The following is an 18,136-nucleotide window of genomic DNA, read 5'->3' on the forward strand; positions in this document are numbered from 1 at the left end:
GCCCCCATCTGCTTTCACAAAACATGACTAGCTTTGCAGTGTTTAACAGCAATCCTTCTTCAGTCTGAAAACAAACAAATCTGTTGGAGTAGGCAGTACAATATGTCCTTTCATACTTGTTTTTCCCCCTTCCCAAAGATGTTAATTATTTCAGCATAAAGGGATAGCAGCTACAGATAAAACTGGTATCTCCCTCTATAATTGACGTGCTGCTGTGTTACAGTGGTGGCCACCTAGGGAAAGATGAGGCTAAGTGTTGCCTTCTAAGTCTGTCCAGTCATTTCTGTATCATTTGCTAAACGTTTCAAATTGGACTGAGAATCATCACATTTGCTTTCAGCTCAGTATGTGCACAGCCCCCAGTGAACATTTGGAAAAGATAATTCCAAGACACCAGAGTGGTGATTACTTGCAAACCCCATCCTGAGCCCGCGCAGTGTCTCTTGCTGCTTTAAGCACACCCCAGGTACTCTGTATATTCTCCTTCTGGGATTGTGATAGTTCTCGTAAGTGCAATTGATTTTTCTGAGACTTTGCAGAACTTAAAACTGAGCAGTCCCAACTTCTGAGCAGTTCTCATTGTTTATTCATAGCACTCCACTGTACTGTGTCCTGCAGGCATTTATTGATAAATACTGGTTTAAATTGGAAACCCTGCCTAGATCTCTCTTTCACACAGAGCAATGAGAAATTCTAGTTTATAGTGACAATACTCAGGAATGATAAGCAGTGCTTAGCACCTATTCAAGTGGGAACTGTGTCATCAGTGGTAATAGCAGGGGTTTAGTATCTTTTTAGAAGGTAATCTGTTTGAAATTATAGCACTTAATACTGGTGGGCATGGGGACAATCTCACTTCAAACACAAGCTGTATGTCAGATGCAGGTACCTGTCAGAGAAAGTTTCTTTTAGACTAAAACTGGACATTTCAGATTTATCTGTTTCAATAAGATTCGTCTTTGTGGCTACCTGAAAACCACTGAGTTGTCTTTCTGCTCAGGCAGTTGCTAGGCAGATGGCCATTAGCGGCCCAGCAAAGCAACTTCAGACCAAGCAAGTCTGGGAAAGGGCCTAAAAGCTCCCTGCACACTGAAACACTAAATCTTGGTGGTGTAATAGGACTGGCTGCTTTGTTGTTGTTGCTTTTTGTTTGTTTCTTTTAAAATACTAGCCAGGAGAAGCAGCAGATTGTTGAAGCGGAAAGGCTGCTTGTCTGCTTATCTCATAATTTGGATTGAATTTAATGTATTTGAATTCACATACATATCCATGCTTTACAAGGTTAGGCTCAGAAAGGATGAGTTATATTTTCATGCTGTAATTTGGTCTAAATGTATATAGCATCTTCATGTTGGACAAGAGGTTTTGAAGATCACTGGTAGTTGAAGCAGAATGAAGTGTGTTTGAAGCAGTTTATGAAAAGTCTGATGCTCGAAAGGTCATCTTACCTTCCCTCAGTAAATTGGACAAGTTACATATGTTGGATGGCATTTTGGAGATGGTTTACTGGCCTGGAATCTAGCAGCCTTTTTTTGCTAATGCTCACTGGAAAGATGCCTAGATATATTCAACAGCAGTGGTGATGTCTGCTGGCTTTGTTGTGCTACCCTTTGCTGGCACTGCTAGAGTTAACTGTGCTGTGTTGCCATGCTGCTTTTCCAGTATGCAACTCAAGTGTAGCTTTTTGAGTTGAGTGATTAAACCCTAAATGGCAAAAAACAAAGCATACTGCATACTTCGTACTATATATTGTTACAGACTCTTGCATGTGAGTGTATTTATACGCAGAAAAGCAGCAGAGGCCCTGAAAACCTTTGTTGTGGATTTGTGTAAGCATTCAATATAAAGAAATTAATTATCTGTACTGAGGCTCGCCCCCTACCCCCTCACACCATGCTGCATAAAATACACCAAATGCCTTTATATGGAATGTAGCTGCTGCTTCCTGTAAATGTTTACAAGATGTTATTAAAAACATATGTCCTCTCTTCCCACAGACCTTGTTTAGAAAGCTTGCTGCAAGCATGTTGTTTTAGCTTTGCTTGCAAGAAGCAGCATCTGTTGTACTAAAAATGGTAGTTTTGTACAAATGCTTTTGTTGCTCTCTTTTGTGAAGTAGGGTAGAATTGGGATCTGCGTTTGCATTGGCTCCCTCCCTTGACAGAGAGCAGCAGTTGTTTGTGCCAGCCTCTAGTGATTTTCCTTATTGAGACTGAACTGCAACCCTTAATGTGATTAGCCATCTTTTTTTAACCCTCAGTGCTTAACTTTGGTGCCCAGAAAACTGGGACCTGTGGTTGGATGTAGGCAATATGAAGAGATTACTTCCTAGAGCCCAGAGGGTACCTGCTGATAGCATACCAGCAGGAGCCTGACCTTTCTGCTCTGTCACTCTGAGCGGGGTTTGCATGCAGAGATGAAACTACATTAGGCCGAGTACATGCTTGCTACTCCCATACTTGCTCAGCACCTTTTCACATCGGTGTGAGTACTTAGCTCTAAGGGAAGGTAAGCAGTGAGGGTCAGAAAAAAAGTGTCTAACAGTGTCTGCTGTGAAAAAGATATCTTCAGTATTTTAAAAATCATATTATGCAGCTAACTTCTACAGATACTAGTGCAGTAAATCACTGTACTGCTTATCATGATCTTTTCTTTTACCTTTCTTTCCTTACTCTTCTGTTTTCTGAGTGTTTTTTTCCTGCTCCCCCTGATATCCCAAAGATGCTGTTTGGATTTCAAAGTTGAGGACCAGCTGTCTTTCAAGCTTTTCTATGGTGCCTTTTAATGAACTGAAGAGGTAGCTGTTGAGTGATGCAAGAGCTGCTGTTTTCCTTATATTTTGTGCTATGTGCTGACTCCACAGCAACAGGATTTTTTTGTTGTTGTTTTGGTGCACTGTTGCACTCTTTCCTGCTGCTTGCCACCAACTCCCATTATATAGTTTGGAGATTTTTTTTCTTCAACCCTTTACTCTTCATCTGGTGCCCAGTAACTATCCTTCATAATAAAGAATAATGAAGCAAAGCATGGGGATGAGGAAGAATAACTTGCAAGGAACCAAGGAAATAAAAGCAACCACTGTTCTGCTTCCTGAGTTCTCAGAACCAGAAATGCAGCAGCTAGGACAGTACTTTAGGGGATATACAATGTCATAGCCTGATTCTCTGTAGTCATTTTACCCCAGCAAGGTATTCACCAGTAGAGTGAAATTCAGAGAGCTGATTCTGTCCCTGAAGATGGTCATTCCTGTCTTAAGGAGATGATGAAAGCCTGCCCCAAAGCCTATTGTAATATTTGAGTCCTTTTAAAGAAATATAAACAAAGCCTATAAATAAGGAACAGCAGATGGGGAAGGACACAAGTGTCAGTAGAGAGTAAAGCACTTTTGATGAACAGTTTTTACAGAAATAGGAGGCAAGTAACCAAGAAGGAGGAATGGAAAAGCAGAATTAGGAGATAAGTTTGCTGGAACAGGAACCAGAAAAAAGTAGCAGCAGTCTGAGAAAGTATGCTTCAATATAAGTAGCGTTTGGAGATGGAGATCTGGAGTTCATCCACTGCTGGCAGTCAAGGAAATGGCTGCAGCAGCCTGGTTTGCTTTACAGACTTGAGATACTGGCTCTTCAACAAGTACTAGGGATTGTGAGTTCAAACCTCACAAGAAAAGATGACAAGCGCTTAAGATGGGAGGAGGGATGTTCCCTTGCTTGGAGAGAATGGGATGATACACTGGAGCCCTGAAACCAATTTGAATTCGTGCTGCAGTTTTATTAGTGCCCAAATGAAGTATCCTCCTTCCAGCCAAGACCCTACCATTTTCTAAATCATTCCTTTTTGGTTGGTCTCACCCACCCACCCCAGTGAAAGACTTCTCGTACTCTTAAACATGTATTCCAGCTAGAAAACCTGCCTCTAGCACAGCCTCATGTGCCCTTTTTCTTTTTTCCTCTCTGGGATTCTGCCAGTGAAACTCCCTAATCTTGTACAGGCAGATGGCCAGCAGCCAAGTTCAAAATTTGTTTTACTCTGAGTCCATAAACACGTAGCCCTATTAAGTACGTGCAGAAGCAAAAATTTACACAGGGTTCTTAAGTTTTATGTTTTATTCTTTGGGTAGTATGTGATCCAGTGGAATTTGGGAGTGGCGTCTATCAGATGCCTATGAAGACTCAGCATATCTTCTCACATAGTTTGGTTTTACAGTTCAGTAGACATGTCATCGCTCTTGGTGGTCTATGGAGAATTGAATAGCCTGTAGCACAAGACTTTTTCCTTTCTCTTACAGTTCTCTTTAGAAATACTTGAATGTCTTTGTTCAGTTTCACAGACTAGATTTTATAAAGAGATTTAGGCACTTAAAGATGGAAAGCACATGACCAAGTGTCAATTCTGCGGACTAAGCAACTCTGAAAATCTGTTTTATAAGACTGGATAGACAGAAGAGCATCCATGCGGAATCACTGCCAACCAAGAAGGAGGTGTCAGTGAGTGAGGCTCTCTATGGAAGAGGAGAAAGAAGTAGCCAAGCATTATGGAGAGAGAGCAAGAGGGACTTGGGAAGGGAGTAATGAGCAAGTGACTTGCAAAACACTAGAGGAAGAGACTAACACTATGGAAGGTGGTCTGGCAGACAGGTTGTGAAATAGCTGGAAGATGACACACAAAGCACAGCAATAAAGTCAGTTCGCATTTCCATCAGAATTGACTGCAGGAGGGAAATAAATGGGAAGAGAAGGATTACATCAGCTACAAAAAGTATTTGGCTTCCAGAAAGGACAAAATCCTTTATTGTATCAAAATCAATTAAAATTGTATTGAAGGCTTTTCCATATAATCATTGCCAGAGAGTTAATTTGCCAAGGGGCTGATAGGATCCCCTCATTGCCAGTGACAAGAGTGATGGTGTTCTCATGGGATAACCTGTTAGAATTTGATACGCACAGCAGAAGTAAATGTTTAAGATCATGAACTGCGTCTTTGCTACAGCAGTATAGCCCTCAAGCAGCATTACTGTGTGACTGTTTAATCTCTCTGTACCCACTGTGGCAATGTTCATCTCTGGCTCCGAAGGGTGTCCTGCAAATGACATGCATTCCTCTTTGTGTCCTGTTCCATCCTTGCACAGTAGGATTATAGAGGTAAAGGTAGAATTGGCTTATCACTGTGAGTATGCAGATATCACAGGGTTATCAATAGAGTTAGTGTTTAGTGCTCCTGGCACATATCTGTCTTGTGTCTAATGGGCTGAATTTGGAAGTAATGTGAGCGAAGGGGTATCTTTAATACAACTTTGAGAAGTCAAGCCTCTATTTTGGTTTGAGGTGCTGGTTTAAAAATCCATGTGTTGAAATTGTTTTTACTAGCTATTCTTTCGTAAAAATGCCTGTAGTCCCTGCAGTTCCTGCAGTTGCTGGGAAAAAAAATTTACCTCACTGAATAACCTAAGTATTGAAGGAGGTATCTACTTGAGATGAAAGCCTGTAAAATATGGAATGTTCCTCCTGTCACAAGTATGGTCCTTTTATTCATTGTCCCTTTGGGTCTTAATTAACGAAGGGCGGGAGGCAACTGGTTTACCTGTTTAATGTGGTTGTGAAATCATAAGATATCAACTGTGGGCAGCTAATGTAATAAAGTGAAGTTCCCCAGTGACTTTAGAAGTGCTCAGTGGAATCAAAATGCTTGCAGATCCTTTATGAGACTTTAAAAATATGAATGTTACAAATGAGTAAAAATTACTTTCTTTTTTTTTTTTTTTTTTTTTTTCCTAAAAACATAGATATTGATGATGTCAAGAAGCACAAACCGGGTTATCTTGAGGCTACAGTTGACTGGTTCCGACTATATAAAGTCCCTGATGGTAAACCGGAAAATCAGTTTGCTTTCAATGGAGAATTTAAAGACAAGGTGAAGATAATCCAAAATTAAAGCTGCATTATTCTGTCATGTGGCCTCTCTAATACATCCTAGAATTTTTGGAATTGTAAAGGAGGAGGTTTAACAAAAAGAATATTTTTATATGAGGGATCTTTGAATACCATTTATTAGGCTAGGAATACATAATATTTACTGTTTTCCATTTTATTAAGGGAAAATGCATAGGTTACTAAAGGAAATATGCAAAAAAATTTCAGTCCTAATCCTGACAAGATTTACACGCACATCTGTGTGTGTGTGTGTGTAGGGTTTTTTCACAGCATTTTCATTTTCCCTGACAGAGAAATGAACAGATTGTCTTTTCAGGTATTTTTTCCAGTCCCGATTGATAAATTTTCCTGACATTCTTTTCAGGCTATGCAGTGTAAGACAGACAGTGGGTTGCAGATTTTTTTCATACTTGGTATTTGCTCAAGGTATACTTTTTCCTGATAATTCTGTGTTAAAACATTTGAAATAGTTTAGAGTTGAAAGCTGAGAAAGTATTTTCCTTTTTTTTTTTTTTTTTTTTTTTTTTAAAAAAAAAAGAATGACATTTTAAACTATCTACAGTAAAAATGGCTAGTGTTTGAAAGGAGAGTAGACCTGGGAATAGACCTTGCTGAAGAAAATACCTGGATTTTTCTAGAGGAAACTGTGATTTGAGTAAAAACACTTTGCAAATCGTGTATTGCATGCTCTGTAGACCATTTTTGGCAAAGAATCGCAGGCTCCTACTGAATGATGTCCATGGTCAGCTAGTTCAACCTTGCAGTGTGCTATCAAAGTTATAAAATGCCTTCTAACCAGCACAAGCAACTTCACGTGTTTTGTCTGGTTAAAGAGATGCCCTGACTCCCCTCTGCACTAAAACTGTCTTTTAAGTCAATGAAACTTAAGAGTTGTAAGGTTTGATAATCTGATCTTTCCCCTGTTCTCCCAGGAACTGCTCTTGGAGATTTCCCTGCTCTGTAAAGCAGAGTGTTGCTCTGTAGCAACAGTTAAATTGGTATAATCCTGTCAAGCCATCAGGGTTCAGGCTTGAGGCACTAAATGCCCCATGATGGCTGATTTGGAGCACTGGAATAATTCTCAAGCATTTCTAGAGACCCAGGATGTGGTGAGGCAGCCATGGCTGTGCTCCAGCAGCTCTGGTGAAGTTCACAATGTTCCAGTGGCATTTTGCCAAGTCACTCCTTGTTAGGAAATGTGAATGTTCTGTTGGCAGCTTTTTGCAAACCAGTCAAGATATCATCTGGATGCTTAGTGTTTATTTTACTTTATTTTTTGGGAAGCTTTTTCATCACCACACTGTCCCCAATATTATTTACGTTTTAAGCAAAAACTGTTAAGCAGCTGATGTGTTACGTTGTTGCAAATGTTTAAGTATATGATGGGGCAATTAATGAAGTAAATGCAAATTTTGCCATTAGAGGGGAAACCTTAACTCTGACCCACATGTGCACGTGTAACAGAGGAGTCATAGCTCATGTGCTTTGTCCCATTTTAGGACCTGTTAGTTTTCTACAGCTGTAGGTGTCTGCTTAGCATCTAGTGCTGATTTAATTTTTTTTTTGTGTGCAGCTTTCATGTTTTTTGGCTGCGGACTAAGGCCAAGTCCTGAATGTGTTGCCAGTGTATTTGACAGTGAAGTTTGTTTCTTTTCATAAAAAGGGTGTTATATTTTCCAGAAATTTAACGAGGCCTCAAAGGAGGCCCCTGAAAATAACACATGAAACAGTATGTTTTAATAAACTTGTTCTGTGGCTTTTTTTTTCTGTTTAATAACATTTTAATTCATAAAACTTTTCCTTGATGTAAACTAGGATTTTGCTGTTGAAATTATTAAATCCACCCATGAATACTGGAAAGCTTTGCTTCATAAAAAAGCTGATGGAGGTACTATTAAGTGGTAAGCATCCAGTTGTGTCTTTTTCTCTTTGTATTGTGCTGGTACTGGTGGTGGTATTCAGTGTGTGGCAGCTGTGCATGTACTGCTTCGATTTTTTTACTTTGAGATAACTGGAATACTCATGGTTTTGATTGATAATTATTTGATAATAGACTATTATTGACTAATTGCACCTTGTGTGATGATGATTTACTGGGAAGTGGTTAAAAAAAAAAATAAAATGATGGTATAAAAGTGACATAGATTACTTCAGCTTTCCAGAAATGGCCCCAGAGTGTTTGTTTGGGATCATTCTGGGAGAATCTGTTATGTCATGCAAATCCTCTTGTCACTGTTCTGTCCTTCAGTGCTGCATTGCTGTGTTGCAAAATTCTTTTGCAGCTTAGCCTTCCATATTTTTTAGTTGCTCTCTGGAATGAGAGAACCAAATTATTGTTCTTTACTAGTCTTTGGCCTAATCTAAATTAAAATGGACTTTATTGAGCTCTCTGGATTGCTCTGCATTGGCAGTTCTGGCACCAGAGGTTTTGAAGACCAGGCAGGTGTCTTTGCCTGGTGCTTTCTAAGGGCTGTAGATTGCCATTAGCTAAACCAGAGAGCAAAGGCAGTGGGGGAAGCTGTGCTGAGGTAGTTACTGTTGTCTTCTACTTTACTGGGAAAATGTGACTTTCTCCATTTCTTGGAGCTGATTGAACACCTTAGCAGTTGGACAGGTTGGTATTTCCATTTTAGCATGGCAGAAATACTGTAGGATAATATTCAAGTTTTGGTCTTGATTGTTTCAGAACACTTTGAGCTTCATCTTGATGAAATCAAAAAGTTGCAGTCGTGCTTTGAAGAATTAAACTTCTTGCGGTTTACTGTGTAGGATGTTAAAAACTTGTGATCAGACTCACAGTCTGAAAGGATATATATTCATAGGGAAATGTTTCTGCAAAGTATTTGGTCCCATAATTTGTCTGCTTTCTGGAGGCAGTACAGGTATCTGCTGTATGTTGGAGAAGAATTCTGACTTGATTTTTCCTCCTCCTTGTTAGATAGTGCAGGCAGACTACTGCAAACCAAGGGTAGCCTGCCACAGAATCTGGCCATCCTTCCAAGACAAGAGACAGGGGGAATATTCACACCGTCTGTGCTAGCCATCTAGGTGTTTTTCAGCTCCCTCAGGAAGTGCCAGTTTATCTCTGCTGACTTTTTGGGAGGATATAGTTTCTTAGCTGTGGTCCTCTGAACTGTACCCGTTAGCTGTCAGAAGCACTGGGTATGAGCACTGCTTGCATTAATACGGAATGTATAGTCTAAAAACCCTCTCAAACCCAAAGAAACAAACAACACCCCTTCCAGCATTATTGGGTGCTTAATGTTTGTGACTTCCTCATTTCTTGCAGATACACGTTTCTGAGCTCTGTATGTGAAGGTGGTTTTTTTCCATAGGTGCTTAGTTGTGCATGTGTCTCTTCCACTGATTGATCAAACAGGTTTTAAAACTCTTTTTTTCAGCACAAATGTTCTTGTGAGTGGCAGCCCATTTTGTTGCAGTGAGGAGATTGCCCGATCGATTGTGCAGTCGGTAAGATATTTACTTTTTTTTTCTACGTTTTTAAAAAGTGATTAATAGGAGAAGAAGATTCAGAACTCCAAAACTAAAATAAAGTAGTTAAACTGAAATGGTTCTTAAACAAAAATTTAAGGCATAAAGTAAAAAGAAGAGCACAGAGGTTGTGAGGGAAATATAGTGATCCAATTGTGCTTTCTGGCAGGTTCATTACTGTTCTGGTGGGATTTGTTTTGTTTGTGTTTTTTTTTTCCTCCCTCTGCAGTGCTGTTTCTTCTGATCCTGAATAGCAAGATGGACTGCTATTTGTATCTAGCCTGCTGTCTTCTCTGTCTCCCCTGTTGCCATGAGTTACCACCCAGTGTTAGAACTCATTGACTAGCTAACTGTAGTCCCTAATCACTAAAGGGATCCTTTGTTTGTCTGCTTGCATAATTAAATGCATTGCTGTAAGAGATGGGGATGCTTTTTTGAATGTTTCTTAAAGAATGCCTGTCATATTCTGGAAATTAACATAAAATTAAAACATGCAGGTTTCCTGTTCAGGCAAGAAAAATGTCCTGCAGGTCTGATGCTTTCATGTGCAAATGATAGTGGAGGAGAATTTCTTCCATTTTAAAATATGCTCATTTGGATGCCAGAAATTAAGCAAAGTTACCAGAAATTACATGGAGAAAAGTACCTCCAAGTGTTAATTTTTTTTTTTTTTTTTTTTTTTTTTTTAAATTTTTTTTTTTTTAAACATATGCCATGATTGAGCCTGTGCTCACAACCACACAAGCATGGCAGGTATTTTGCACATGTGCATGGCTGCCTGAGCAGCCAGTGTTTTGTCCCATCAGTCACAGTAATTATGCAAGTTAAGGTGTCAAAGGAGCGGTCCAGTGTCTGTGCGGTTAGCATTCCAACAGCATTTCTAGTAAGAATGTGTTGTCCTGGATGGTGTTTAGTCATAAGCAAATAAAGAGTGTCAGTTGCAAAGAAAAGTTAGTTTAAGTCATAAAAAAAGCATCAAATCTCTTTTTCCTATTCAGGTCTCTTGCTTTCAGCACTTCTTTAAAAGTACCTTTATGGTTTTACTTGTGAATGTTGATTAATTGGACTGTAAGTTTGATATGAAAGAAAATTTTATTTAGAATTCAAATATGTTTTCATACATGTCAGTGACAGCTATAAGCATATATATATGCTTATATGTTTTTCTATATATGTAAAATCTATACATTCTCTGTACTTTCAAATTTACAATAATTTTTAGTGAGTGTTTAAATAGAACTAAAATTTCAAGTTAAAATGTATTTGGATGGTGAAAAACTCCAAAGGAATATTTCCTTTTGTGTTCTGTCCTGTTTGTACTTTGAAGCATAATTGTCTGTTTAAATCAGCAGTATCTGTTATTTTGTCTCCTAATATCAAACAAAATTTTTCCTGGTTTTTGGGCTGGAGGTTAGTAAAATCAGTTCATGAAATAGGTACCTTGTATCAAAGTTTAGTATCTTTTTTATTATGAGTGCTTGCCTTCTTATCAAATATTATCTCTTCCTGGCTTTTTTGTGCCTCACATTATTTTCTTTAAGTGATACTGTGTTTGTGAAGTTGTCATCATATACTCCTTTCCATCTGTGTTTCAGTTCAGCCTAAGTATTTTAATTGTGTTTTTGTAGGATACTGTCTCTTGGTACTTTTTGGTCAGGGAAAAGATGCAATACTCTTTTAAATACTGTTCATACTGCATACAATTTCCAATCTATGATAACTAAAAAAAGTAAAATGATCTTGAAATATGAATGATAGACAGTCAGACTCTAAATATAAGCAGGGAGGTTGACTCGCACATTTTAAGCAGGTATCTTTTTGTCTGGTACACTACACTGCCCACTTTGGTTGTCAGGCATTCATCTCTCATACTGAAGTGAAAGTACGTGAGAGTTGGCTGTAGAATTTTAATGGCTGTGGTAATTTTAAATGAAGGCTGCCTGTGTCTGGAGGTTTTTTTTGTTTGCGCTTTTTTTTTTTTAAACTAAAAGCAGATACATTTTCTACTAACTTATGTCCATCTATTAAATTCTGGATAAAAACCAAAGAATGAAATGCGAGGTAGAGATTTTGTATGCAAGTACAGTGAGAATCATATTTCAGCTACTGCAAAATTTCTGGGCTACTTGTGTAGTGAGAGTTCATTCCCTACAGTTCTGTTTCCTGGATCCAGTTTGAGTTGACTGATAATTGCCTTAAACTGGGTGTACTGAGTTCTCAAAAAACACCCCACCCCCCAAAAAAAAACCCAAACTAAAAGGTTACACTCAGTATTGTTATGAACCAACTTTCATGGTGAGCAAGAAAATTATAACTAAGAACGAAATAGAAAACAAACAAATCCTACCAAATGCTTATCAAATTGTGCATTAATCAGTATTTTTTTAATAGATTTTGATTGGGTAGTTCCCAAGATAGTCTTGTTGATTTCAGTAGGATTTATTGTACTGTTATTTGACCTTTCATTATTTTACAGGTGTGGGACTAGAATGGCTTGTCTGTGGTAGGGAGTTTCCATTCTACTGAGTTAGTTTCTGGATGGTGGGCATGTGTAATGTCATCTATATTGGTGGCAAACTAGGAATGATTCTACAACTGGTGAAGTTGCCATGTCCAGTCAATTCCAAAGTAGTAGAAGATAATATGTGCATATGAAAACACATACTGAACCAGATAAAATTACACTTACCCTCTGCAACTACAAATCGAGTTTTAACTCAAGGTGGTGAAAATATCTAGCATTCTCTAGCCTCTAAAAATTGTTTCATCTCTGTTTTAGCTCCAGTGTTAGTATATGTTGAAAACTAAACCCGGGAGGAATAGAGCTGAATGTGTTAGTGCTAAGATGTAGTGTTTATTTCTGGCTTTTAAGTGCTGCCATCTGTAAAACTGACCAGGACAGCCAAACTTTTGTTTAATTCTGAGAACTGCTTGCTCATTTGTTTTGTGAAGAAGCTGCCGAGGACTTTGCAAGTTGGAAAATCGCCAAGATAATCTATATATAGTTAGTAGAGCAGTGTTTCTCAGACTTATCACATAATTCTTCCCTTATAGTACTGGAAAGTGAACTAGGAAAGCTTGGCTAGATGAAGTCTCTTCTGATAAAATGCAAAATAGTATTTTACAGGGGAGAATATTCTTTTTTTCCTGATAATTTAAAAAATCTACAACAAAATTTGAATCTGCATACTTAATGTGTTTCAAATAATTAAGATCTAAGCAGGAAAGTCTGTTAACTACCTTTCTCCCTATATGTTTTCTGTGAGTACATTTCCATTTGGGTCTTAGAAGCAGAATTTTCTGTTCAGTGGTCAGTTGTGAAATAAAAGATTGGTGGGGGGTTTTGGTCTGGGTTTTTGGGGAGGATTTTATGTGTTTGGTTTTAAATTTATTTATTTATTTATTTGGTGTTTTTAAACTGGTGTTCCTCTTGAAAGGGTTGTATAGTGAAGAGATTCCTGGTTTAGTGGGATGAGTTTTTGATCTGTTACTGGGGGGAAGGTGCTGAGTTATCTCAGATTTCCTGAGCAGTTATCCCAGAAGTGGTAGGCACCTGCTTATACATCGTGACCACTGGTTCTCCCTGCCTTATGAGTTAAAGCTTTAGTTTTACTGGAAGGAGAGGGGATGATCTGGTATTAAGGCCTGGAAGACACTTTCCATAGAGTACAAGAGCTCTTGATCCCCCTGTGTAAGAAGTTGGAAAAGGATGGCAAGAGACTGGTGTGGACAAGTCAAGACCTGCTAGTCAAAATAAAGGGCAAGAAGGAAATGCATAGAAACTGGAATCAGGGACAGGTATCCTGAGAAGAGTATAGAGACATTGCCCAGTTGTATAGGGACAGCATCAGGAAGGCCAAGGCATGGCTGGAGCTGAGCTTGTCAAGGGATGCAAAGAATAATAACAGCTTCTATAGGTATGTCAGTCAGAAAAGGAAGGTCAGAGGAAGTGTACCCCCCTGATGAACACAACTGGCAAACAAGTAAAAATGGCCAAGGAGAAGGCTGAGGTACTCAACAACTTTTCTAACTCGGTCTTTACTGGCAGCCTTTCTTCCCACACTTCTCGAGTGGATGGACCTCAAGGCAGGGACTGGGGGAGCAAAGTCCCTCCCACTGTAAGAGATCAGGGTCACAACTGCCTGAGGAACTTGAACATACCTAAGTCAATGGCACCTGACAAGGTGTATCTCAGAGTCCTGAGGGAATTGGCAGATGTAGTTGCCAAGCCACACTCTATGATGTTTGAAAAGTCATGGCAGTCAGGTGAAGTCCCTGGTGACTGGAAAAAGGAAAACATTGCACCCATTTTTAAAAAGGGTTGAAAGGAGCACCCTGGGAACTACCAACCTGTCAGCCTCACCTCTGTGCCTGGGAAGATCATGGATCAGATCCTCCTAGAAGCTATGATAAGTCACATGGAGGACGGGGAGATGATCTGAGACAGCCAGCATGGCTTCACTAAGGGCAAGTCTTGCTTGACTAACCTGATGGCCTTCTATGATGAACTGTGTCAGTGGAGAAGGGAAGAGCTATGGATGTCATCAATCTGAACTTCTGTAAGGCCTTTGACACTGTCTACCACAACATCCTTCTCTCTAAATGGGAGAGATGGATTTGATGGGTGGACTGTTTGGTGGATGAGGAGTTGGCTGGATGGTCGCATCCAGAGATAGTGGTCAACGGCTCAATGTCCAGATGGAGGTCAGTGATGAGTGGTGTCCCTCAGGGGTCTGTACTGGGACCAGTACTGTTTAATATCTTCATCAGTGACATAGACAGTGGGATCGAGTGCACCTTCAGCAACTTCGCAGATGACACCAAGCTGCAGTTGACACACCTGAGGGATGGGATTCCCTCTAGAGGGACCTGGACAAGCTCGAGTGGTGGGTCCATGTGAACCTCATGAGGTTCAACAAGGCCAAGTGCAAGGTCCTGCACATGGGTTGGGGCAACCCCCAGTATCAATACAGGCGGGAGGATGAAGGGATTGAGAGCAGCCCTGCCAAGAAAGACTTGGGGGTACTGCTAGATGAAAAGCTGGACATGAGCCAGCAATGTGCACTTTCAGCCCAGAAAACCAACCATGTCCTGAGCTGCATCAAGAGAAGTGTGGCCAGGGGGTCAGGGGAGGGGACTCTCCCCCTCTATTCTGCTCTGGTGAGACCCTACCTGCAGTGCTGTGTCCATCTCTGGAGTCCTCAGCACAGGAAAGACATGGACCTGTTGGAGTGGGTCCAGAGGAGCCCACAAAAATGATCAGAGGGATGGAACACCTCTCCTATGAGGACAAGTTGGAATAGTTGGCATTGTTCAGCCTGAAGAAGAGAAAGCTCCAGGGAGAGCTTATTGCAACCTTTCTGTACATAAAAGGGGCTCATAAAAAGTCTGTCCCTATCTTTCTTGTTAGGGCCTGTAGTGATAATACAGGGGGCAATGGCATTAAACTAAAAGAGGATTGATTCAGACTAGGTATAAGGAAGAAATTTTTTACAATGAGGGTGGTGAAACATTGGAACAGGTTGCCCAGAGAGATGGTAGAAGCCCCATTGCTGGAAGCATTTAAGGCCAGGTTGGATGAGGCTTTGAGCAGCCTGATTTAGTGGAAGGTGTTCCTGCTCATTGAAGGGGGTTGGACTAGATGACCTTTAAAGGTCCCTTCCAACCCAAACTCTTCTATGATTTTAAGACTAGGATTATGTTTGCCATACTGGCACATCCTTTCAAGACTAGTCCCACAACCTGCCCTGTGCAGGTAATTACGCTAGCTAAAGTGAAAAAAAGAATCCTGTTTTTCCCTTCCTTCCTCACAGGCTTTGACCTGCTCTTCAGTGGATCAAGTCCTGTGCCTGCTCAGGGGCAGGCAGGTTCATGAGGGAATTTCACACAACACAGCGCAGTTTGAGTGCTGCACTGTGCTAAGCCTGGCCTTGTGGCTTCTGGATCAGTTTTCCTGCCTGCAGGATACTGCAAAGTTTTCATTAATGTCTTCACATGCCATTAAGTAGTGGCATGAAGTTCTGCTGGTGTGGAAGACATGGGTGGTCACTGGCAGCTTTGTTCTCCTGAAACTTCAAACAGCTGCAAACGCTGCTTTTGAGGTTGTTTCTTTTTTGAATGGTTCACCTAAGTGGTTACTCCTGGGGTTACCTGCTTGGGTAGGCATACTTGGGGTGGGCTTGTGTCATGAAAGGCTAACATCCACATGTTTTTTGCATTTCGTTTGTGTGTATGAGTGAGCGAGGCAGGATTGCTTGTGCTGAGGTGCTCTCTGCTTCTTTCTGATCATTTATGTCAGTTGGAAAACTTGTCTGTGAGGAGCTGATGGAAGGGTAGTGGAGGATTGTTGCTATGCAAATAATTAGCATCCTCATCATGAGGCAGGTTTCTTCCAACTGGTGTTAAAAATAGCTTTAATTTTGTCCTTTAAGTAATAGCACAAGACATGCTGTGTAATACTGCAATTGAGTTGTGGTGTATCCAGCTTTGAAATGGACCTAGACTTACAGACCTACATTTTAAAATTTGGCACTTTCCACAAAACTGAATCCTGCTCTGTCAAAATGTGTTTGTAAAAGAGTTTAACACGTTTATTTAAAATGTTTGCATATATGTAATGTAAGGTTTGTGTGTGTATATATATATATTCACATGTGTACCTTTATACTGAAACATGTATAGTAATGTAATTGGAAAGGCATTTTTATTCTTTAGTATATAAGCAGCAAATCGAATTATCCTCAGAGACAGTACAGTACAGTAGGAAAATCCCCTTTATGTTAGGTAAGATGTTAATCTGTCACTTATTATTAGTGTGTTTGTTTTGTCATTTGTGAGCAACCAAGAAATATTTAAAGTAGTTATGGAGGAAAACGGGAAAGTTTACAAGGTAGACCATTTCCTGTGGGGGCAACAGAAATTTCTGGTTTTATTAATATCTCTTGACTTTAGCAATAAAATAGCTTTGAGTTTGGGTGCTACCTGTGAAGCTTTAACTAAACACTGATATGTTGGTTTGTTTTTTTGTTTTTTTATTCAGGCACCAGTGCCTGTGAATGGAGATTGTGTTTCCCCAGAAGGTACGTTTTTCCCCAAATGCCATGCAGTTTATGTAATTGTTTGCTTTTAAAATTGACATAAAAACTGTTGTGTTGAAAAAAAGTGGGTTTGCACCATATGAGAATAATAATAGTTATATTCTGTCAGACTGTAACGCCTGTCACCTGTTAGCTAGAACATGGGCAGAAAATCATGGATGGTTTGTGGGAGATTAGTTTTGAGTATGAGTGAAAGTGTAGTCCACATAAAAAGATGAGAAGACTAAATTTTTCTGTCATTGATCATGGAAGGCAAATGCATGACATTTATCCTTTTTAAAGGAGAAAGGTTGCTTTGTTTGCTTTAGTTTTTGTCATTCTTCACAGTAGCTAACTAATCAAATAAACAGCCCCTTTTCCTAGAAGTGACATAGCAATATTTAGTTTTCAAGTGTAACTTCTAAAGACAAAAATTCTCTCTTTCACTGTTATGACTGTTTCTCATGCTAACAGAACATGTGTTTTTGGTCAAGAAGTAAGAATGCATCCTACATATTCATTTTTGTTAACTACTTTAAAAAAAAAATATTTTTCTACTGGCAGGGACTATAGAGAAGACATACGTGCTTTTTGAGATAGAGGGAGTTACAGAAATGCGAAGAGAAACTTAGTTATGAATCAAGTTCCAAGACTGTTTGCAAAGTAACATCTGTGTAAGCCATGTCATGGGAAAACGAGTTGCATTCCATTTGCCCTTATATGGTATGCCAATAAATAGCATTTCTTTACTGATGTACTACATCTTAGACCTCTGACAGACAACTGAACATAATCTGCCTGATCTTTGATGTTTTCCAGGGATGGTCAACTCAGTGTTGTAACTTGTTGCAGGATTGTTTCAGCCAGTGTTGAAGTGGGCTGTGCTTTACATAGGCTGGGAGTAGAGCTCACCCAGAAGTATTGTTGTGGGAGGGAAAATAGCTGAAAGGGCAGAATAGTGCTTTTTCAAGTGTTTGTGTCTGACTAGTTGTATAGAACTAATATAATTCTTTATGTTTTTGTTTGTTTGTTTGTTTTAGTTGATTCCTGGCACTTTCTTCCCAAGTGATCATCAGTGTTCTGAAGCTGCTTCATCACATCTTAAAGTCATCCCTTTTTTGAAGACAGGCAAAATCACTAATTGTTGGGTTCCTGTTGAAACAACTTTTTAACTTGTGTAAACCTTCTCTCGTGTAAATAAACACTGACAATATAAAATGAATGTTTCCTTTCTGTGTCTTTCTTTGTGCAGGGTGGAGCAGAGGGAAGAGGAATACTTGCTTGTTTCTGAATCTCAGAACTCCAGAATTGCTTTTATGCACTCATGAAGTGTAGTATCAAATGAGATGGGAGATAAAATATCTTCAACCTTGTTCTCCAGATTTTGGAATAATCCAGCCATCAGGTGCATAGAAGACTCTGTTAATTTGTATTTTAGGGCTTGTCTGGCCACCTTGACTGTAATCCTTTTCAAGTAAACAGTAATCTTTATGCTTAGCAGTTTACCATGTTCTTTAGTATATGACTGTGTGCTGTTTCCTGAGTTGTGTTCACTTCTGTGCCCAGTTTTCTTTGCATGCTTTGTTGAGTTAGGAGCAGAGCATGCTTGCTTTAAAAAAAAAAAAACAAAACAAAACCAAA

General features: G+C 39.5%; 1 protein-coding gene across 3 annotated transcripts in view; it reads left to right on the plus strand.

The window, feature by feature from the left end:
* PPA2 (pyrophosphatase (inorganic) 2) overlaps positions 1–17,717 on the plus strand; it is a 38,303-nt gene extending 20,586 nt beyond the window's left edge. For all 3 annotated transcript variants that reach the window (XM_026847524.1, XM_026847525.1, XM_026847523.1), the window contains 5 exons: positions 5,780–5,907; positions 7,743–7,828; positions 9,329–9,398; positions 16,459–16,498; positions 17,536–17,717. In XM_026847524.1, the coding sequence (XP_026703325.1) occupies positions 5,780–5,907; positions 7,743–7,828; positions 9,329–9,398; positions 16,459–16,498; positions 17,536–17,564 (353 nt within the window). In that variant the 3' untranslated portion in view covers positions 17,565–17,717. The remainder of the gene's footprint in view (positions 1–5,779; positions 5,908–7,742; positions 7,829–9,328; positions 9,399–16,458; positions 16,499–17,535) is intronic.
* Positions 17,718–18,136: the final 419 nt, after the last annotated feature.

The sequence above is a fragment of the Athene cunicularia genome (assembly GCF_003259725.1).
Source record: "Athene cunicularia isolate RWA chromosome 4 unlocalized genomic scaffold, athCun1 chr4_part2, whole genome shotgun sequence".
Lineage (NCBI taxonomy): Eukaryota > Metazoa > Chordata > Aves > Strigiformes > Strigidae > Athene > Athene cunicularia.